This window comes from Antrostomus carolinensis, unplaced genomic scaffold, assembly GCF_000700745.2.
Source record: "Antrostomus carolinensis isolate BGI_N321 unplaced genomic scaffold, ASM70074v2 scaffold42058, whole genome shotgun sequence".
Taxonomy (NCBI): domain Eukaryota; kingdom Metazoa; phylum Chordata; class Aves; order Caprimulgiformes; family Caprimulgidae; genus Antrostomus; species Antrostomus carolinensis.
Window position 1 is genome coordinate 36,486 of NW_010331731.1, and position 23,243 is coordinate 59,728.

The window sequence follows — 23,243 nt, forward strand, 5'->3', positions numbered from 1 at the left end:
GTTCAAGAGAAAAAGTTTTGCACCTGAAGGCAGTCATGAGTGAGTTCTGTTCCTCCAGCAGAACAACAGAGCACAACAATGTTAGTTGTGGTATATTTGGTAGCAAGAATGTCTCTGCTCTGGGATTGCTATGTGGGAATAGGCTGGACATCAGTTGGCAGATGGTCAGCAATTGCACAGTGCATCACTCATTTGTATATTCCATTATTACTGTTATTATCATTATTATTTTAATTTTAATTTCATTTCAATTATTAAATTGTTTTTATCTCGACCCACAAGTTTTCTCACTTTTACTCTTCTGATTCTCTCCCCTGTCCCACTGAGGGAGGGTGAGTGAGCAGCTGTGTGGTGTTTGGCTGCTGTCAGGTTAAAAACCACCACACCATTCCATCCCTCTCCTGCTGGAGACACAAGCCAGCAGGGACAAGACTTTGGACATGGAGCAGCAAGCAGCTGAGAGCAGGGGCCGGTGCTACAGAGCTCACTCTCTCCTGAGACTGCAGCAGACACGAGGAGCAGCAGAGATGATGAGCTACTGGGAAAGAGGGAATCCAAACAAGGAGGAAAGAAAACTGAGGGAAAGGAGGCTCAGACAGCTGCTGTCTTCTGAGCTGTGTTCCCCAAGATGTTATCAACAGCTTTCAGAGATGTCCTCTTAGAAATAATGCAGAGGTCACACATGAACATACCATCATTGCGAATCAGCGAAGAGAAGCAACACAAAGTGACTGTTTGTAACACTATGCCATCAAAATGGGTTATCACTAGTTTTCTCAGCTACAGGGGTTTTACAGGATATGTAGTGTACCTGCTTTGTCTCCATAATCAGTGTAAGCATATTAAATAGGGCAAAAACAACAGAGAAAAGGGCTAATTTAAAAACCCACAGAAGAGTACAGTTAAGTTTAAGACTTGGTCATCAGCCTACCTACTATTTTTATAGTCAAATTTGGTGCTTGAAGGAACAATAGGCTATTAAGGCTCAAAACACTAGGCTAACTTTTATTGCAGGAAAGCTGTAATTCCTACATACGTGTTAAAGAGACATCCTTAAGACCCAATTTCTTTGCTTAATTTATATCCTTAATGTTTACTTTAAGTACAGTCTTTGATGTACTTTTTATAACAGAAGACTATGAGTCTATGTCTATATTATATATTATATGAGTCTATGTCTGTATTATATAATACAACACAATGGTGTTGCAGTAGTGCAGATACTACCATTTATATGTTTTTGGCCTTGTCTGAACTAAAAATTTCTCTGTTATTACTAAAAATTTACAGTTCAACCAGGCTGAGGTTGCCAATTAGCATTTTGGGGTTGGGAGGAATTTGTTTGCTACCACTAGTTTGGGCATACAAGCTTTCAACACTTGGCTTACTTGGACAATTAAAAAAATGCCCTGAAGCCCAAGAGACAGTAGAACACAACTGAAGAGGAAAACAAGTCCAAGAAAGTAATTTACCAACTAGTGCCCATGCAAAAGCACATTTCTTTCAATACTTGATTTTTTCTATATTAAACTTTCTTCTCCGAGCTTTGGGGAAATGAGTTCAGAAGTGCAGTTGTAATAAAAAACTATTCTTGTAAGTCTTGTTTTTACATGGTTATTTTTGTTTCCTTTGAATGGGTGCTCAATGGAGGCAAAACATGTAAGAGCACTCATCTGCTGACAAGGATTACTGATGACAAAAGCAGTTAGAATGCATTGTCTTTGCACTGCTATGCAAACACAGAGTCCCATCATCCCAGCAAGTCAGATTCTACAATAATAAATGTTGCTATAAGTCGTTTGTTCATTACTGCATTTCAGTTAATTTAATTTTGGACAATACCATATATAAACTATTACTCCATTATACAGACAGCTCCCCTACCCAGTAAACTATCAACTGTGGAAACTGCTGCCTTTTCTCTGTATCTCAACAGACTAACACTTATTTAATTGGATTTTTTTTCCTGGACAGCTGAATCAAACCAGTTGAAGAGTGTTACTATTAGTAACACTGGCTTGGATAGCCAGTGGAAAATTGCTGTTGCTTTGTAGCTCAAGAAAATTCAAAGCAAGAGGAGTTATTTGCAATGTGTTATTAGTAAAAGCAAACTGTAGCCACCACTGAGATTGACAAATAGGAAATCATACTGTACTCATACAACTCACACGTTTGAAGACCCACCTCCTGCACCTGGTTTGTCCAACATTACGTCTTCTTGTGTCAAATTCAAAAGCTCATACCTAAAAAATTTAAGATACAAGCTTCAGTGACATGCACTTTGCTAAACCAGGAGTTACAGCCTACAGTTACAGCCTTGAGTTACCACTCAATGATCAGAAAAGAAATAAACAAACAAAAAAAACCACAGGGGACATCACAATCCCCAACATTAAATTCCAATTAACACCAAAGTATTAGAAGAACTCTTTGGAACTCTACTGATAAAGATATTTTTCATGCCTGACACCCATAGCCACCTGAGCCATAACATTTCATGGTAACATATTTCATTAGAATTATTTCTGAGGTCTAAGACATGCTTTGTGAGAAACAAAGGTCCAAATCAAAAATTTAACCTTTAAAAATGAAAATCTGAGAGCAGACATTTCCATTTCCCAAATACATCTAGTTTTATTCAAACTAGAACAACAAAAAAATTTTAAATTCTGGTATTTCTCACAGAGCTGAACTGATTTTTGAGCAGGTGGCAGCACTGCATAAATACCAAAATCTACACATAGTGTCTGATTTTAAGTGAGCCAAAAGGTAGATCTATACTTCTTCCTCTTTTCTGGTCACCTGCAAGCATTAGGCTGACAGAAACTGAACATTTACCTCTCAAATTTGAGAAATTAGCATCTATGCTAAAGGCAGCATGCACAGAGGCATGGGCTGTAACTACCACCAATTCTGAGCCTGACCACTGCAATCAGCAGATTCCTACCCACGTTGACAAGTCTTGGATCAGGCTCTACACCACTGAGCAACAGTCAAACGTCAGCTGTTACTCACAGAAGCTTCATTTGAAGTGTAAGTGCCCATCTGTGGTGTGAAACTTCACATCTGCCTGAAGAAAAGCACTGAACTATAAAAGGTAAATATCCACCCACTACCAAAGCTGCTCATCAGTCTGCCACAGTCGTACTGGATCTGAAAGTGCTCTGGAGCTCCAAGATCCAGCGCTCGGCATCCATGGATGCTGGCATCTCTCCCTGCATACCCTGAACTCAGGTTCAGTCCAGGCTCCCTTCCAATCCCACCTACCTTTGCAGAAAGTAATGCCAAGGATCTTCTAGGAAAGACACCAAGGCAAGAAAGAAGAAAAAGAGAAATTAAGCAGCCCAGAGTCTCATGTCCTCACTTTAAAGGCAGATGAAACGGCAGGAAACTGAGCCCTCCAGCAGTTTCTACATACATCTGAAGTCTCCCCTCATGTACACTACCTGATCTACCTCCAGACACACCAAGGACAGGCATCCAACTAAACCACAGGAACCAGTAGCTATTTTAGCTTCAAGCCTTCACTGGGAGATGCTATATACAGATATGGCCAAAGACACCTTGATACAACATTCCAGCAAGAAAAAAATAAAAGCACAAACTGAAATTTAGGCCAGGATCCTCAGACAGAATAAAAAAAATCCCTAAGTCAATGGCTTTCAATATGTATTACAGTCACAGAGATTGAAATAGCAAAAAGAGAGTCTGTCCATGATAAAAAGTCCATAATATTGAACAGATCTGTTCAGATCTCAGCCACCACTGTGGTGCTCTGCAGATGTGATAAGCTGAATTTATCAGAGTCAACATCAACTAAAAATTACTCCTTAGTACAGCAAAAGAATGCATCAGCAGAAATCAGTTCTGGAAATTCCTGAAGACAAAATGAAGCAGAGTGGAGCCAGCAGAAAACAGTGACTAATATAGGGACAAAAATGCAAAATTCCTTACTTTTTAATCACAAATCGGATCCGTTCCTTTGCTAGAAGTATCCTCTCAAGTCGGGGAATGCCGTATGTGGATGGTCGCCTGAAGGGAATTCCTTCTGGCAGCCCTTCAACATATAAGTCTTCCACATGTGACTGGAAGAGTGGGTATGGGATAGACACTGGACCTTTTGCTTTTATAGCTTGAGCTTTAAGAAAAAAGGAGGATAAAAACATTAGATTAGCTTAGGACCCTACTCAAATTATCTGTTTGATATCACTCTGAAAATCATTAAAATTAGCAGACAGGCAATAACCCCCTCAGCACATTTAAATGTGCAAGCATTCATATTTGTGGGGGTTTGTTTTTGTTTTATAGCAAAATCACTCTAATTCACAGTAAAGAAGCTGCAGACCTGTACACATATGCAGAGTCTCCTTTTTTCCCTTTACTTGGTAAACATTTAATAACAGAGACTGCACCTGTTACGTGAAGTTTCACAGCATTTTGGTTTTGTTTAATAGCACATTTTTAAAGATTAAATTATCTAGACTTAATTATAAAACAAGCTTGTTTCAGTTCATTAGCTCTGATTATTATTACTTGTCACTACTATTGGGTTACAAGAGTCATTAATGTCTTGGAGGAGGGGTACACAACCCTTCTTTTGAGTGAATTCCCAAAGCTTCAGCTTCAGTGTATTTTAGAAATCTAAGGAATCACTAGTGAAATAAACAATACACTTCTAACACTGTTGAAAAAAGCATGACCCTACTAATGAAATCTCTGAAGCAAATGAAAAGCAAGTAACAGATTCACTCACAACTGGAAAATAACCTCCAATGTACTTTTTTAGGACTGTAATCATATCAATACACCTACGAGGCTGGCAAATACTGGAGACTGGCATGATGGTTTGCAAACACCAAGAAGGATGATTTCTTTCTGCTCAAAAGTGTACGTTCATTTTGTAGGCTATGCAACAAGAATTCTCTATTACCATCTGACTGCTCTGCAAATAGTTTGTCACATTCTTTTGTTTTGCTATGGAAACTGGATGCAAAAAATTTGAGGAGAGAAAGGCCAAGCTAAGGCCAAATGAGAGTACAAAATGTGGGTGCCTAAGACAAGAGCGCACTGGAGCTCCAGGAAACCGACCACAACTGAAAACTAAAATCAAGTTTTGCACTTAGGTGCAAAACACAGACACACAATTTTGAAATTACTCTGCTCATCAAAAAAAAAAGCTACTTTCTCCAGTTTTAAGTCTTCTAACAATATTTAACCCTTTGGTGCTGTCAGTACTGGCATGCTCCTGGGCTAACAACAAGATACATGCCAAAAAGCTGTGATTTATGGTGTCAAAGGACTAGAGGCAACTGTTTGGAAAGGAGTGTAACACATACCATATTTTTTTTCAAACAGTTCTTCAACTTGCTTTCTCAAGTCTGTAATTCGCGCATTCCATTTCTCTGCAAAGAAAAGAGGGGGACATGTTAAGACTATAAACAAAACTGAGAATCTCTTCTAAAATCTACGTTACCTCTAACTGAAATATGCAGTGTGCTTTTACTGCTCACTTGCACATAGGTGTCTGTGGAGTACAGTACAGGCTATCCCTTAAACACAGGGATACATTCAGAGAGAAAAAGGAGAGAATAAAACGTTTGATATTACCTCCAAAACTTGTGGAGATGTTAAATCACATTTAAAAAAACCATAAACCAGCCTAAAGTAACTTCCAAAAATGGTTTCTCTTTGATGGCTTGGTCAGCAGCAATTAGTACCATCGGGGTAAAGCCAGTTTGCAGCTGCTCTTGATAGTTATCTAAATCTGGGTGCTGAGAAGCTTAATTAGCGAAGCTTGATAAAGCTTACAGTGAGTACATGAAGTTGTTTTGGCTCAGATCTGTACAACTATCTGGGTCAGGAGCCATCGTGCCATCCTCTACCTTAATCCAGTATTTCTCCAAGTCCTGATATTGCAAAACATGCCCATAAATCCTATTTCTGAAAGAAGATACAGGCTGCAAGACAGAAGTCATCCAAATCCAATCGTGTGTTCCACGGAGAGCTGGATTAAACGGCAGAATTTTAACATCTAATTTTCTGCTTGTGACAGAGAGCACATGTTTTCACAGCTTTTTGTACTTCTCAATGCTTTTAGGGAAATGCCACAACTCTTTTGTAGATGGTACCAGATGCTGGCTGGCCTTTTAAGAACGAGTTAATAAGCAAGCGTACTTACAGCTTATTTCTTACACCAAAGACTTGAATCTAGTAACTACAGAGGTCAAAAAATGAGGCCATTCAAGCTATTACATTTCCAGTTGTCAAAAAGTCCTTATATCACACAAGAGGGGATTGAATTTTGAATCCGTATCAAAACGGGTTTAAATATTCATTCTCAGACCAATGTACACAACTTTGGTAGCCATGTTTAAGCTTCTATTTTTTTCATGTAATTTCATGGATATCAAGAGGACACCACGCTTCAGATGTGGGCAAGAATAAGACCTTGTTTAGAGGGGAAAGGCTGTTTTGGCATGCTGCCTTGCATCCACACAAACTCTTCATTCTAGTTACCCGGCATATCACCTACATCAATTTGTTTATATTTTGAAATAACATCCTTGTGACTAAATCTATATAAATCTAGCAAAAGCTTCTACAGTATTAACTGCTCAATCTTCTCCTCTCCTAATGTTGACATTATGTTCTCCTGACCCAACCAAAACTAACTAATGCTATTTGTGGAACTGTCTACTAGTATTAATGATCTTTTGAGATTAGAGCTCTCAACAATGTTTTATTAATTTTCACTGAAAGCAGCATGAAATAACATGTTTCACGCAAAACAGATGTCAGAAGAGGTTCCATGGGGATTTTTCAATTGACCTCAAATCACAGCGTTCCTAATAAACACTTCAAACACTGTGCCAAAGGACATATTCCTGATTGTGCAGAACCTTATAGAAGCATACAGATTTATGGGATATCTGCCCAGAAACCAAACCAAAACAAGAAATAAAGGAGAGATATGGGATTGCAACAAATCACATGGCAAGTATCTTAAACCAGAATAGCTACAGCGTGTGCATGCATTTCTGCAGTGAGAACTCTACATAAGGTATTATGAAAGGACTATCAAAAAGACCCTGACTTTTTGTGTGTCCACAGGGATCAAGGCAGGCTGCTTTGCATACAGAGTCCTTTGGTTAACTTCCTAAACATAGCTCCCTTCAGCACACAGAATGTATTGAGAAAGATCAGCTGCTAAACAAGCTCTTGATCTCAGGTTGGCCATAATTCAGTACACTAATGAATTCAGTCTGATCAGCTTGCCCCCAAAAAATCTAAGATTTTTAAATGAATACTCGCACTGGTGTGTCTCACTCCTGCAGTGTGTCTAATATCTTCCAATAAAACAAAGCAGAGAGATAAAATAATCTTTAATTTTTATCTTACCAAAATTGAACTCTCTCACTTTTCTTCTCCCAGTATTGGCAGCTTCATTAGCTGACTCAGTGTTCTTCATTTTCTTGTTAGGGGGCAAGTATTCATCATCATCTTAAAGAAACATAAAAATATCACTGTTTTCGTGTCCAGAGAACTCATGTGCAACGTTGGAACTGCTCTGAATTTCAAGCTCTAATGCAAGTATTGAACTGTGCTTTATCAAGGAATCAAATTTGGCAACTAATTACTGATCTGAGTAACTTTAGAAAGTTATTGGCCTGTCTAGGAACAATTTGCTAAGAGAGCCAGCATAAGGCAGAAGACAGCAAAAAGCAAGGTTTCTTCTGTACTTCCTAAGGAAACCAATATTGTGTTCTGAAACACGACTGGACATCTCAAGATCATAAAATGACCATGCAACAGCAGAAGAAATTGGGAAATTGTGCAGACATAGACTACAATTTTATCCAATTGGAGGTATCCTTTCACTATTAAGTCTTGAAACACAATACCTAAGTTTTATCTTGAAGAGTTTACAGGTGCTAAAACCAGTTTCAAACTAATGTAAAACTGATGGATGTAACAGAAGTTCATTTAACAGGTCAGCCCTATCTCAAACACACAGAGGGGGAAAATTGCAAACCCCAGGGTAGTTTTCAGTGAGCTGCTACTCAGCCAGACACTTCCCAGTCCAAAACACTATCTTGCCTACCAGTTAGTGAGTTCTTAAGACTCTCCAATTACCAATATCTACAACCTTAGAGAAAATAAATGGTTAAAGCAAAGAAAATTAAAGTTAAGTTCACATACAGAACAGCATCTGCCCAGGTCAGCAGGACTATAGTTTATTTAGGAAGAATAATATCACATATTGACATCTCTTGCACCTATGCAGTTGTACTATATTCTCCTAGATAAAACCAAAGCATTTTTACTTTTGTGGTAAGGTCTTTACAGAGCCACAGAACTTAATGACTATTCTCTTAGTATCTTTTCTGTTGAGGTAATGTAAGAATTATTTTACTCCTGGATTATAAAAAGGTGAAAGTAATGCCAGAAGTGCTAACCTTGTCCTAAAATACATTGCCTAATTTCTAAATAGTTAACTTGGTGGTCTTAATCATACCCATTCCAGAAGCAAGCACTGAAAAAGCCAATCTCAGAAATGTTTTAAAGCTGTTCCATGACAAGTAATTCACAAATACGTGAAATACAATTCACCTCCAGACAACATCCGAGCATGAAAACAACATGGATAATGGCCTTAGTGCCATTTAATGACAAAGGGAGGTGGTAAGTATAAAGGTTTCCATCTCATATTTATCAAAATTAGACAAATAAACTGAAGCTTCACTTATACCACCTATAACACATCATTTCTGTTATGATACAATTCTTCCCAGAAGCTTGTGTTAACTAGAAATTGCATATAACTACAGTGTGCTTATAAAACAACACGTTCTTCAAAATGAATGTTGTAAAATCTTTTAAAAATCTAAATTAATGACTTAAATAATGAGCATTCTTCATTACCAATGCTCTAAAACATGTGAAAGATGCAGATCTCTGTCATACATCATTTCAAAACCAGCCTAGCAAGCCCAATATGCTTCAGTATACTGTGCTTTTACAGAACTTCTGGACCAGATATGTTTACCAAGCAGTGCCCGATGCAGACTTCAATGAACACTGGCATATAATCCTGTTTACTCAGTTCCATGTAATGCAGGCACTGTAAAACATTTTTTGGAGCTAAAAATGCCCAGTGGACTGAAATTAATGAACCAGAGAACTAACCTTCAATGGTGACTTCGACCTCGGGATCCTCACTTGTTTCTGAAGTAGCATGCTGGGAGGAATCTGAAGGGGGAAAACAGGTTGTTGAAAGATGGACACAGAAAAGATTTTTACCTGAACACTCAGTGATTTTGTATTAAACACTTGTCAGAGAAGCCCCCTGGCTCACTGAAACATTTTATATTCACACCATGTAACAAAAAACAGAAGCAAAGATATTTTACCATAAGCCTTTAAGCAATTCTAGACAAGGGTAAGGAGGGGGGGATTATACTTGCTAAATTGCGTGTGCAGCAGTGCAAAGTTGGCGTTAATGACAGCAGGAAATTCCTTATTCTTGGCTTAATAGGATTAATACAATCATAAATATTTTTCCCTTTGTTATCAAGGATTACTGAAAATATAAACAAAGGCTGCGTGCCCCTACAGATCTATTTCTTTACCATTTATACAGCCTCAGAGTTGTTGGACTATAATGATTTCTTTAACAGGCTGCAAGACCAGAGGAAAATTCATAATCACAATGCTTTCATTGGGGTGGTCTGCACCAACATAATAAATAGGATTAGGCCTATCAGTACTTGGTGGGAGAAAAAGCAATTTGCATTTAACTGCAGTAAAGTTAAAAAAGTGAAGCTAATTATATTGAAAACTAGTTCAAAACTAAGGAGCAGTCTATGAAGGAATATAATTGAATTATTCTGGCAGAGTAATGTTGTGCTTCTGCATTCTGAAGAGTATTTTCTTTCAGATCTCTGTAAGGTGGAAGTATGGTATCACTTTGGGAGCAAGTCTGAAGGAATCTCCCTTTTCCACAGCTCTTCACATGATGTTGTGTCTAGTAGAGATACAGGAGAGATTCAGCAGTATCTACTGAGACACCTTAATCAGAGTGTAGTCCAACTATGTCAATATATCATCTAGTTAATGGAAAACACAGTATGATGTTTTGATACAATTCTAAGTAGATAACTAGCAAATGCAAAGCACCACAAAAGGAAAGAATTAGGATGAAATGGTCTTTTAGTAGATGTGAACATCAAGTTTCGTCATAAAAAGAACTATCCCACCAACTAATCATTTAGAAACTTTTTTGAGAGCATCAAAAAAAATGAAAGAAATATTTTTTTTTTTTAAATTTAGAACAATCAAAGACTGGTAAATGGTCCACCTAGTGCCATCGTTTCAAACATTTCTATAAAAAATATCCAACGATGTTAAGTAATACTCATGAAAAACATTTTGTATCTCTAACCTTCTACTGGTATTTCCACATCTGTTCCTTCTCCGCAGTCAGAACCCTGGTGGCTTCCTTTAGATAAAAATAAAGTAAAAAAACATATCATAATTAAAATACAAAAGGAACTTAAACAGACTATTTAAAGCAAGCACTCTTGCAAGTGAAAAATCCAGAACTATAATGTTCACATGAACAAAAACCAGAAGGCTCAATTTCTGAATCTTAAATTCATGACAGCAGTACTCTAACATTATAAATAAATTCACAGGTTGAAATGCAGATTAGTATTTTATAGTGTTTGCAAATGGACAAACCAGTATTTTTAAATACAGACTGTAAGAAGCTGAAAAAAAAAAGTATTATTTTAAAGTAAATTTATTTCAGATATTGTTCAGATACAGTAAGGAACTCCTTCCACTAAACACAGACTTTCCACGTACTTTGTTCTGTATGTAGCTATTCACCTCGCATGCAGCTGAAGAAATTATCAAGTTGTACTCATAATGCACAAGCAGAAGTTTATTAAACTTTATAACCAATTATGAAACAGACTGAATTTCACAAGAAACATTGACACAAATTACTAGGGCTTTAGTAATCAACCTAATGTTCCTTTGCAAATTTAGAACCGAAAGAAGATTCCCTTCTATATGTCTCTCTACCTGGACACCTGAAAATTACAGCAACAGACATTTTCATTTCTGTTGAAGTTTAAGTTCCAGCACCCTAACTCTTACAAATCAAAGCAGTAGAGCTCTGGGGAGTAAAACTCACACATTCAATCTCCAAAACAGATGTGAAAAAAATACAATTAAAAGATCTACCTGTGTAGTTTCTTGCAAGAGCAATTCTTTCATCCATCTCTGATGTTTCAGCAGGGCCTGCTTGGGAATAAAGAGAACAGCTTTTAAATTGTGTCTCACAACACATTTTTCCAGTTCATAGTGGAATTTGCCAAATAACTCTTCACTGCATATATCATATGCTCATTTCATACTTTTTGTAAAGTTGAACTTAGGAAAGACTTTGTGAAATATTAAAAATCTATAAATCCTTACTCCTGCAGTTCATCAGAATAAAAATGTTGAGGAGCTAATGGCAGGGGTGTGCATTTCTTGGACTACTGAACAGCCAGAGACTCATGCAGAACAGCAGGTTTTCCATTTTTTTGGTGTTAATAAACTGATTTTAAAACATGAAATCTTGATGGTTCTGCCTTTTTTCAATGAATTTTCAATCAGCTAAAATCTTTTTTCCTCTTTGTTACAATTTGTATTCCTAGGGAGTCCTTTTTTGACTTTAAAATTTCTACCTACATTACACAGACCAATTCAGAGAGATTAAAGTCTTTACGACACATCCAGGTCGTTTGCTTTTCATCCAAACAGAACAGCTCTTTTGACGGCTATATGAGGACTGCTTTAAAAAGGCTGCTGCAGAAAGCAGCACAAAAAACAGCTCTTAAAAGATTAAATTAACACCCTTAAAAATTGGCACTCCTGCAGTTACACTGAAAGAGTGAACTGCTTACAGCACAAATGGCTTCACAATGAGCAAGAGATCATTCTATACCACAGAAATAGCACAGGTAGAGAAAACTAGCCTCTATGTGGCATATAGGAATGTATAGGACTAACCAGAACTGAAGGATTTGGGACTAATTGTTCTGTACAAACCAAATCATTTCTGTGTTCATTTGCAAAAGGAACCTGCAGAAGATCATATAGCTCCCTGGAAATTAGGGCCATTTAGATTTAGATTTAAAAGTACATCAACAACTCATATTAATAGCTTCACAACAGAAAAAGCTACTGTTGACTAATAAGGCAAGTGAAATATTTTAAACACATTATTTCCTATACACAGTAAGAAAAGATCCAAACGACTGTTGTGACCACCAGACTTAATATTTCAGTCAAGTGAAAGTACATATACAGTATCAAATTCTACGAGTTAGTAAATAAAATTAATATTTAGGGACTTTTTTTTTTTTTTTTTTTTTTTAGAAAAACGTGATTATTAGCTGGTTGCAATAATGTTAGTTTGAGATCACTCTGCCCAATTTGATTGCTCAGATTTTCCAAGGGGTTTTAAGTTAACAGGATTTCAAGTGAGGAAGCAACACGAGGTTCTTTGTTTTACATGCATTTCTTCCAGCAAGTGCTGCTTTAACCTGCTCCTGCCACTTTTTCCTCACTGGGGGTGGTGGTTGTGTCTTTTCTTATTTGTCTTCAACTTAGAGGAGCTCCCTGATTTGGTTCTAAACACAGCTCCAGACAGAGTGGTACTGGCACAGCTGAGACCAAAGTGCAAAGATGAGGAAAAGCGTTGGTGAAGGCAAGGAGCAAGGCAGAAGCCAGAGGCACTGCTGCTGCTCTAGGCCACAGGAGAAGAAATTCTCATCAAAAGAGTGTGATTTGCAACTGTTATGGGCGAGTGGGAATAGAACACAGCCTCCCTTGGTGTGCTGGAAAACATCTCCATGGACTAAATTTACTTTTCTTTTAAGAATAATAAGTATATTGAGTGTATGCAGGCAGATGGGAGTGTCATTTCCTAAGAACCCTTCTGAACATGCAGTGATTATAACTCATAACACACTGACACACAGAAGCATGCACCCATTATAAGCAAATATCACATTTTTGTGTTTATTCCTTAATTCATAAATCCTGACAGGATTGTTTTACCTACATATTCTGAAATAGTCCCTATATTGCATTATCTTCATGCCAAATATATGCTGTGACACAAATGAAAAAAAGGAAAAATAGGAGTCTTTGACATGTTCAAATGTGAATAAAGATTGTCTAGTTAGAAAGATACACTTACTAGGCTTAAAGCCCCTGGGATTAAACACAGAGAATTCAATCCCCTCATCTTTAATGTCAATAAAACATACAGTAAATGTAGTAAACCCATCAAATTTTTTAAGTGACCCACACAAATCATTTTACGAAACTTTAAGCTTTTTTTTTTTCCATATTTCTGAAGCTTTGACAAAGGAAAAAACAGTATGAGAAAATTGCTTCAGAAATCAAAAAGTGCAAAACAATATATTCTGCTAGTTTAATTTACTAAAGACTAGAAAATCAAATTTAAAAGAATTCTGAAAGTTCTACTACCAGGAGATAATAAAAAAGAGCAGATACATTTCCACTTTACTGCATTCATGCACGTGACAAGCAGATACATACACATCATATTACTAAGCAAAACAAAAACCAAGCACAGCAGCAAAACCATTTACTTACACGAAGTTCAAATCCCTCAGCCTCACAGTTCCTAACGGATTATGTCCTGACTACACAGCCAAACCTGTCCACTTGGCAGAAGCCACGGATTTATCTCACGGATTATCATTGTCAGCGATGCTCATTTTTTTGGTCTTCTTTTTGCTACCCAGATGGCAGCAAATTGAATAATATGTAATTACCAGGGTAATATCAGAATGGTTTTAGGAAGCACAACATCATGCTTTCTGTTTTCTCAATATATCCTCTGGAATTTCTTGGTTTAAGATAGTTTTTACATGCTTACATTGCAGAGGTCAGAGTACTGTCAGTCTAGCTTTACAGTTTTAGCCCCACTAAAATGGACATTACTTCTAGTATTGCAGGAATTCTCCAAAGGAGAAATATTTTGTTGTTAGAGACACATTAAAAGATATTCATGAGTTTCAATGTTCTGGAGTGAGAATAAAAGCACAGTTTACAAACCCATTTTGGGCTTTTTTTCCCCAGCAGAAGGTATTTTCAATTTCATTTGGTTTTGGGTGAATGTCCTAAATTTTAACTGCCTCACTCCAACATTTCCTGAAATTCCAAAACTGATTGCACTGTTCAACCACATGGTGCTTTAGGGAGAAGAAATGTTAGGCAATTGTTCACTCACTCTAAGTGGTTTATAAGCTGAACCAGTCAGTTCATTAGACAACAGTTTATAAGCTGAACCAGTCAATTTACAGGATACACTGTTTACAGTCTTCCTGCTGCTTCCAATTCTTTGTTTTAACTTTGAGGCATCAGCGGTAACTGAAGACTTGCATCCACAAAATTCATGGGATAACGTGCCTCTTTCAGGAAACGTTTGGTCTTTAGTCAGCAAGTTACTCAGTCCTGTGAGGGCTGTGTCTCCAAAAAGCCTTGTTTTACTCTGCTGATGATTTAAGATGGTACATATCCCTGAGGAATTTTCTGCTTCTTTGGAAGCAGGAATTCCCCTGCTTCTTTGTAAATTGGGGAATAAAAATAAATGTATAGCTCTTAATTCTCTTCTCTTAATTGATTCAGAGCTGCTCTCATTCTGGCACTGATGGTATTCTGGTCTCATTTTTTTTCCAAGAAAAGATGTCACAATAGCCTGGGTCTGTGACAGCCTTCTAGTAAGAAGCCAAGATGTGTGTCTATGTGTTACATTTAGGCATCAGCTGGACAGTCCCCTGAATGCAAGGAAGCTGATATAGAAGTGAGGAAGATTTATAGGCACAGAGATGTATTTGCATTAACACATGTGGTGGTTTGGGTGGATTCACCCTTTTGCTTGCAGCTTGCAGCCAAACACAGCCTGCTCTATCACCCTCCCCGCCCCCCCCTCACCCAGGGAGTAGGGGAGAGAATTTGGAAAGAAGGGCAAGGACTCACGGGTTGAGATAAAAACTATTTACTAATTAAAAGAAAATGATAATGATAACAACAGTGATAACAGACTATACAAATGAGTGATACACAGTGCTCACCGCCCGCTGACCAATGCCCGGCCTGTGCCAGCTAACGATCCCGGAGCTGAGATGGTCCCGAACCGAAACCCCGGAAGAGTGATCCCGAGCGATGCCCAAGAGAAGTACCCCGTCTTCCGGTCAGCCCTGGTTAATATACTGACATGACGTGATATGATATGGAATATTTCATTGGCACAACCAGATGCCAGTTTTGGGTTTTGCTATTCACTGTGCTTCCCCCCTCCCAGTCCTAATGCAGCTGCGAAGCAGCCAAACACCGTGGCCTTGAGCTCCAGCAGCAACTAAAAAAAAACATCAGTATTGTCATCAGTGTTCTTCTCGTGATATGTCTGAACTGAAACACTGCAAGTAAAACACAGCTATTCTAATTACTAAAAAGAAAATTAACTCTATCCTAGCAAAACCAGGACAACACAGTACAGAACACCCACCCTGCTACTTGGCTTTAGGATCAGGCCTTGCACATACCCAGCTGGTCTGGAGCTCAGGCTGAAATGAACGCTGGTCCCTCTGCAACAGCGATGAAGAGAGATCTATTCTCACAGCATAGCAATATGCTTAATCTCAGAGTACAAACCACACTTCAGGGACTAAACCACATTTCAGCCAGTAAACTAAGAAACAGCATTGTGACCAACGTTTCTTTTCCTAAGAGCCATAATAACTGGTACTTAGAGATAAGGTGTATGCAGGAATATTAACTATGATAGCTGGAAGGCTCCAGTATGTGTTATTTAGTCCTGCAGATCTCTGCTCAGTCCTTTTCCTCATTTAGTCAACAGTCAAAATCTGGACCTTTCTTCCAGAACAGGTTGTCTTTGGTGTCACCCAAAGCATTTAACACTGCAGTGACCTTCATATTTGTCTGGGATACTGGAAATAAAACACCCACTGCCATACTGCTAGTGCCCACTGATGGAAAACTGTCCCTAATATGCTGTCAAAACACCCACATGAAGCTTTTGATGGCTAAAGTTTCTATTTCTCAGTCTTCTTACTGTGTACTGCTAAAATATTTCTAAATTTAGTAATTCAGTATTAACTCATGGCAACATCCAAATGCTGCAACCTACTACAAGATAATAAGAGATTAAATGAACATCCACACCTACAGATATAATGTTCCCCCTGTTTGATTAACAGGAGAGTTTTGTGTGTCACTGAGGCACACAGCACTTTGGTCAGAATTACAGATTTGTGAGAGGGAACAAACACTCAATAAAAAACAATAACCGTGAAATTTCATCAGTAAATCATTTTCTCCAGGTAGCCCCAAGCAGATTGCTGCTCTCTAACAGTTAAGTTGTTTCTTCTCACAAATCAACAAGCCTGGCTTTTGCTGTATTTTTAGTAAGAACTATGACCCTAACCATTTTATTTTGCAGCACGTCTGTACAAATGCAATGCTTGGGCAGACGTGTGTCATCCCTCAGGAGCACACCTCAGGATAACTGTACTTCTCTAAGGTTCACTTCTCTGAACAGCACCACCATGTAGACACAAACCCCTATATGCCTCTTGAATTTATAGTTCTCTGCATTTTGTACAACCTTTGATGAATCCAAGCAGTAGCAACTTGAAGAAACGAAGGTGAAGCTGCTTTACTCCAAGTAAGGGGGCATGACTTGACATGCTAACATCTCTTTTAGCTCAGAGCATCCCATTTTTACCAGTACATTCAGTTTTACCTTGTTTTAAATGCAAGTTTGGAGGACTACACTGGGGATGGGGAAAGAAGGAGTTATATTAATTGTGCCCCACTTAATTTGAAAAAAAGATGCATCTTCACCAATCAGAAGATTTAAATTCAGAGGTCTGTAAAAGACAAGGGAAATTTTCCCCCCAAATCCGCATTGCTTAGACTTCACTATGGAAGGATATTGTAACTATGGGATTTTTTTAGCTCAGACAAACATGTTGCAGCACAATGGGTGACTATTTTGTAAGGAAGTGATTTCAGTACCGACTCCCTTCAAACAGCATTGGATTACGCTTCAGCCAAATTCTGACATTGGTTTTATTCATGAAATGGAAAGCTACAAGGGGCTGAAAAGCAAAAGAGATGACAGGACTTGGCTTTGGAAGGAACAATGATCAGGTTGTCTCCAAAAAAGTATCTATTTTTACAACATTATAGTGTGCCTGTAAACCCCTCCTGTACCCTGAGGCTAGGCAATGTACAAATACAAAGAAAAGATAATCCTAAAACCAGAGAAATCACCTGAATTCTAAACCCAAGTGGTGACATTTGCTATGCCGTACAGTGAAGAGCTCTCTGAACAGCGTTCGTACATTGCCTGAGACGTGCAGTATGAAAATATTGATTCTACAATCCTGTAGTTTATTAAGGCACACTAGAAAATAATCTCAAGCTTTGTGTCTAAACACACAAAAATGTTATCTCAATAATATGTAACATTACAAAATGAAAGGACGTGGTATTGCACTTCATTGTTGAACATGCAGCTGTCCTTCAGAGATGTGTGGCAGCTTGCCTGTCTTCCTTTGTATTGCTCAATTAACCTAAAGACAAATGCAAGTAGGCTGAAATATAAAAATAACTAGAATTCTAAATTTATTATTGCCATTGATAATCTGGACTTCTTAATTACTATTCATTTCAACCTACAGAAATAATGGGGGGTTTTTTTCCACTCCTAGTTGAGGTTATCATGCAGTATTAACTAGATACATAGAGATGAGGCAAAGCAACTGAGAGATGCCTTAAAATACGCAGAGCCCAAGCCACAGACATCACAAATGCTGTTACACTTTGTCTGAATAAATAAACTTTTCAATATAATTTTGACACATATTGGTCATTCCATACAAGAAAAGTGATCAATACACTATAAAAGTTACAGAAACTTTAAACTAAAGAAAAGATTCAAGCAGTGTTCTGGACTTCATCATTATTATGATTTATTTCCTGTTCAAAGAGGTCACTGGAATTAGACTGTGCATACTGGACCCTCAGAAAAAAAAATTAAGCCGTTCAAAAGATTCCTGTAATTTCTCCTTCAGTCCAAACACACATATGGGTGTGCTGAAGTTGTACTTTAGCTGTTTTGGTAATTCTTCAGAATAACTTAAACAATAGCCAGCATGTACCTTAACAGAGCTAAGTAACTGCACATTTAATGACCAATAATAACTAAAAAGAGAGGCACAGAGAGAGCAACACTTAAGCACTCACCCTTTCATGACATAAACACATATGAAAGTTAGTATCATTACCTGGAATATTATATTGATAGTAGTCAGGATCAACTGATTCCTCCTTCACCGCTACTTTTGTCATTTCCAAAGAAACTCCTGTAGAAGCAACAAAAGAATCAAGTATGAAAACTAGTAATAACCAGATTCTTTAAAAAAATCAAACCAAAACACCCACCAAGATCCTAGCTAGTCTCCATTAAAAAAAAAAAATATATATTTCTCAGATGCTGAGACACTAAAAAATTGTTGAGCTAAAACAATGGTAACAGCAGGTAACAACCTGCTGGTTTCTTATGTTTCAGTTTGGTCACCATCAGAAGGGATTCATCATTACATGCTTCCCTACAAACTAGGCATCCTTGCAAATGCTATCTCATATCTGAAGAATTAAAAATAAATAAATAATTAAAAAAGGTCTCCTTCCTTCTTACCCACTAGCACAGCCAAAAAAATAAATATGTTTTACCACTTGTCATGCTGAAAGTACTTCTAGATCTACTTCTGCTCACTCCTCTGTACAGACAAGTTCAGGTACAGTCTGCATCAAACTGTGCTGCTGATGGAGCAACACCAAAGGTCTTCAACTGCTCTTGGCTTCCTTCGAGTGAACCATCCCCTCCATAAGCCTCCACAGCATTCCCTAAAATGTTTTCAAAACATTCTGACAAAAGGAGAATTTCTTAAAATGGCTAGAAAGCAGCACAGGAAAGAGTCTGGGAGTGACCTGACAAAAAGCTGAAGTGAACTCTTTGTGTACTTTAAGATAAATATTGGCCACAAAGGATTCCTGAACCACAAGTTTAAAGCTGTGAAGCACAAAGAACTAGAGCAAAAAACTGAACTAACTATAAAAACTTAATTCTTCTACAAAATGCTGAGCACTGTAGCCCAGCCCAACAACAAGGAAAGCCATCAGCTTATCTCTAAGCACACCTGCCATCTCATGGGCTTTAATGGGATTATTCACGCCTTCATCACAAAGCATCCACTTAAGCATTGAAAGATCATGTCCAACCTACAGGAGAATTTAGGAATGCTTGGGCATTTTTTTAACAATCAGTAACACATTTTGCTATTTTTTCCCATTTGAGCTAGAAAATGGACGTTCTGTCATTTTCAATTTTTTTGGAATATTAACAAATAAACCAAGTTTTTCTCTCCCCATTAGGGATAAAGTGATCTTGAGTTAGGAAAAAAAAAAGAGGTTTCTTCTTCTCCATTTAAAACTAAACTATTTACAAAGATAAATTATTATAGTCTACAAAATTTTACAAATCTCCTTCTAGAAATGGAAACATTTGGCCAAAGTTAAATACTTGATAAAAACGCCAATTGAAAAGTGGGCATTTTTAAGGAAAGAAAAAATTTTCTTTCCCACGAAGAATGTCTTTTTGCTATTTTTTTTTCCTCGAAGCTCCTATCCTTGCTTAAATTCTGCCTTTTGAACAGAAACTAATTGTTTGGTGGGTTTTTTTGCAATAAAGGCAAAATTTTCTACATACCAGAATCCTCATTTGGTTCTGTTTTCACTTGAACAGGAGGACAACTACAAAAATAAACAAATCAAGCAAATTGACATTATAAACACCAAATATTTTACTGTCTAGTAAAATCAACATCCCAGCATTTTTTTCCAACCAGGAACACAACAGTAAAACTCCCTGTATCTTAAGCTTAACTGATTTGTATCAAGGGAATTTCCAGGAATCTCCTAACTCTACATTTTCAGGACATACACAGTATTCAAAGCATGTTTACCATTTAATGAGAAGCAAACTCAGAAGCACAGAAACACGTGCCATTTTGCTCCCTGTTTTGATATTAACCTATTTTTTTTATTTACTCCAGATATAATATCTTCATTTACTAACCAAAAAAAAAAAAAAAAATCAATTTTGGAGGGCAAAGGAAGCAACATTACCTCTGTTCCCCATTGTTGCTGTATCATAAAACATGACAAACCTATCCCTGATTGACAGACTGTGAATTAAGAACACTCACTGGCCTCATGAAAGCGAAGGGAAACTGCATCTGTTTAATTCCAGTTTCCCCACAAAAAAGAGAGAAAATTCAGCTTCATGCTTTTTATAATCCCAGGCAAGCAAAAGTTATCCACAGGTCAACTGGACAGAAAAAGCACTTTAAGAGACAGATAAACTATATGAAAATACATAGTTGATACAAAAAAACTACATTATTTCAAATTCACCTTCCACCTGGAGGTACAACTGAATGTGAAGGATCTGTCGTATGAGCTCCTGAAAGTTAAAAGACAATCTTTGAATTTCTTGTACTCCATTTACCTTAAATACAAATTGAAAATGTAACACTGCATCAAAAACCTGTTCACATTTTACAAGCACATGTGCATATTTTCTGTATTCACAGATATGAGGGCTCGTTACACTGCTTTATTAATCTATAAAGCAACATCAACATAAAATTACTTCCAATGTGTGTATCACCAGGCTTTTCACTGCTCTCTTTCATGATGCTCAGTGAAAATCTTGGGAAACAAAGGTAAACAAATCTTTCACCCAAACTCTGCTAAAACAGATAGCTGTACAGAGATTCAGCTTAGTCCTGAATTACTGCTAGACACAAATAAATTATGCTTTTAGAACGTCGTTTATCACACTGAAAAGCTGCCTTGCTTTTTCAATAGAAATGTACTATTACCAGAATTTCTGCCACTTCCCACTCTCTAGTCTTCTTACTGGGCACAGGCAAGACATTTCTAATTTTACTAATCCAGCATCAACTTCTGGTTGTTTCACCTGAGAAAGTGAAACTTTTCTTTTTTGATTACATTCCTCTTGAGTTTGCTTCAAATCCTCACATACACAAATTTTGCAAGTAAAGCATCATGATCCCACCAAACGAACAGGAGAAGGGATTTCTTCTAAGCTAGAAGTAAATCTTTGTGGAGTTTTAAAATACTCACTCTAGCTCAAGATTTTTTAATATAGAGAGGCTTTCATGGGAACCACAACACTTAGCCATTTCAGAAGACTAAATCAATTTTTAACATGAAATATAAATACCAAAATCAGCTATGTATTGGAACAAAGAGCACAAAGTCTTGGCATCTTCTAAAAATGCAATGCAGTCCTCCATCAGTTCAATTCTCCCTTCCCTAGGCTACTATCCAATCCACATTACAGTCTAATTCAGTAAAGGGATGAAGGATGCAGTAGAACAAATTTTATCCCTAATTAGTTGCTCCTGGTAGAAAGCATAAAGGAAGACGTTATGGTTCTGTAAGTAAGGCAATTCAAAGTCTAGGAATTTCTGCACAATTTGCCACTTTCCATATGACCAAATCTTGCACCTATACTGCAATCTAAAATTAAAATTCTGATCTGTTTCTGTTTAGTCTGAGTAAGCAGTAACTTACCTAGGTGTTTCTTTGGCTCTAGGAAAGGCCTGTGTGGAAATATGAAAAGAAAAACCCACAGTTTTAGCAAAAACATCATTATTTACTTGGTCATGTAACATTAAAGAACAAACACTCCCATTCAACAGAAACAGGGTGCAGTGTATTTAATTAAACAGTAAAACTAATTGGACTTAATTTAAGCACAAAACCAAGGTACACAGACCATCAAAAGAACGTGCAAATAACCTTTTGATGATAAATGAGATCCCTGACTTGTTTTCCAAAATCCATTTCAGGGTTGAAACATTGTAATTGGATGGATGTTTAAATGCAAGTCCTTTGGGCAGGCCCTGCACTACCACAGCAGACTGGTCCCTCTGAATCTTCTCATATGGCACGGGGACCACTGTTGACTTCCCTAAAGCTTTACCTAGAAAATAAATTTAAAAAAAAATTAAAAATGGAGCCTGTTTTGAGGTCAAGAGTACTCAAATTAGCAAAAGAATGAGTCCTTCATAAAACTTTTTACTTTGGAGAGCACTGGAGAGAAGGAAAATTTCTACAGGAAACCAAGTAGTGCTCATATTATCATGCACTGGAACCCACTTAGATACAGAGGCGTTCTTGAAAGAAAGCTAAATGGGCTGTGGTGTGCAGTAATCTCCAATCACACCCCACAGAACACATCGAGGAAACTATCCAATATATGTGTATGTTTTAGAATCAGCTCCTAAAAGTTAAACTTACCACCTTGAGAGCTGTATAACTGGAAGGCTAAGATCATACAGTACTTTCCTCCCAACTGGAATGAAAATTTAGAAATCCAGAACAGCTGGTTTGGAGAATTTAAAGCACTCACCATAGCAAAAGCAGAAAAAGTCCTCCACAGACTTCCTGAGAGCTTCCAGTTCCACCAGATCCACTGTCAGTCTGTTTGCAGCTTGCACAGTCTTTGTTTTCTGCAGCTCTGCAGCCTTCTCCTGCTCTGTAACACCTGGCAGTTATTTACAAAAATAAGAAAAAAATAAAATAAGAAGTTATTAAAACCTGCAGTACCTAGTCCCTCCAGTTTAGACTATATAGACTCTTGGAAAGGATTCCTGCCAGAAAAATCATAAGAACTTATTTGTCTTAGAAGCAAAAGCACTTTTTTATGTACATTGGCAACGAGTAAATTTAAATTAACACCAAAATTAGTATATCCTCCTTACAACATTTGTAAGCATCACCCTCTGAGGTGTAAGAATGATGAATTAAGAGACACATCCACATAGGCTTTTTTTAGGGATGAAAAGGTAGAAAACACTATTAATCTCAGGAGAGGATAATACAGTAGCAATAAAATGCAAAATTGCCAAGAAAAGAAGGACAGTCACCAGGGAAAAGTTAAAATGCCTGCATGAAGGGTCCCAGAGCTCCCTGGTGCTACGTATGATGTCTCATGCAGCAGTCATAGAATCATAGAATAGATTGGGTTG

The 23,243-nt window shown here is 37.5% G+C and overlaps 1 protein-coding gene across 1 annotated transcript in view; it reads right to left on the bottom strand.

The window, feature by feature from the left end:
- The window catches only part of GTF2I (general transcription factor IIi), a gene marked incomplete at its 5' end in the record, with an annotated part of 42,237 nt that extends 19,478 nt beyond the window's left edge, over window positions 1–22,759 (bottom strand). The window contains 12 exons of the mRNA XM_029086299.1: window positions 2,185–2,243; window positions 3,955–4,138; window positions 5,337–5,402; window positions 7,399–7,500; window positions 9,187–9,249; window positions 11,251–11,310; window positions 18,405–18,482; window positions 19,889–19,932; window positions 20,596–20,644; window positions 21,784–21,812; window positions 22,012–22,195; window positions 22,625–22,759. Coding sequence (XP_028942132.1) covers window positions 2,185–2,243; window positions 3,955–4,138; window positions 5,337–5,402; window positions 7,399–7,500; window positions 9,187–9,249; window positions 11,251–11,310; window positions 18,405–18,482; window positions 19,889–19,932; window positions 20,596–20,644; window positions 21,784–21,812; window positions 22,012–22,195; window positions 22,625–22,759 — 1,053 coding nt within the window. The remainder of the gene's footprint in view (window positions 1–2,184; window positions 2,244–3,954; window positions 4,139–5,336; window positions 5,403–7,398; window positions 7,501–9,186; window positions 9,250–11,250; window positions 11,311–18,404; window positions 18,483–19,888; window positions 19,933–20,595; window positions 20,645–21,783; window positions 21,813–22,011; window positions 22,196–22,624) is intronic.
- Between the last annotated feature and the right edge of the window lie 484 nt (window positions 22,760–23,243).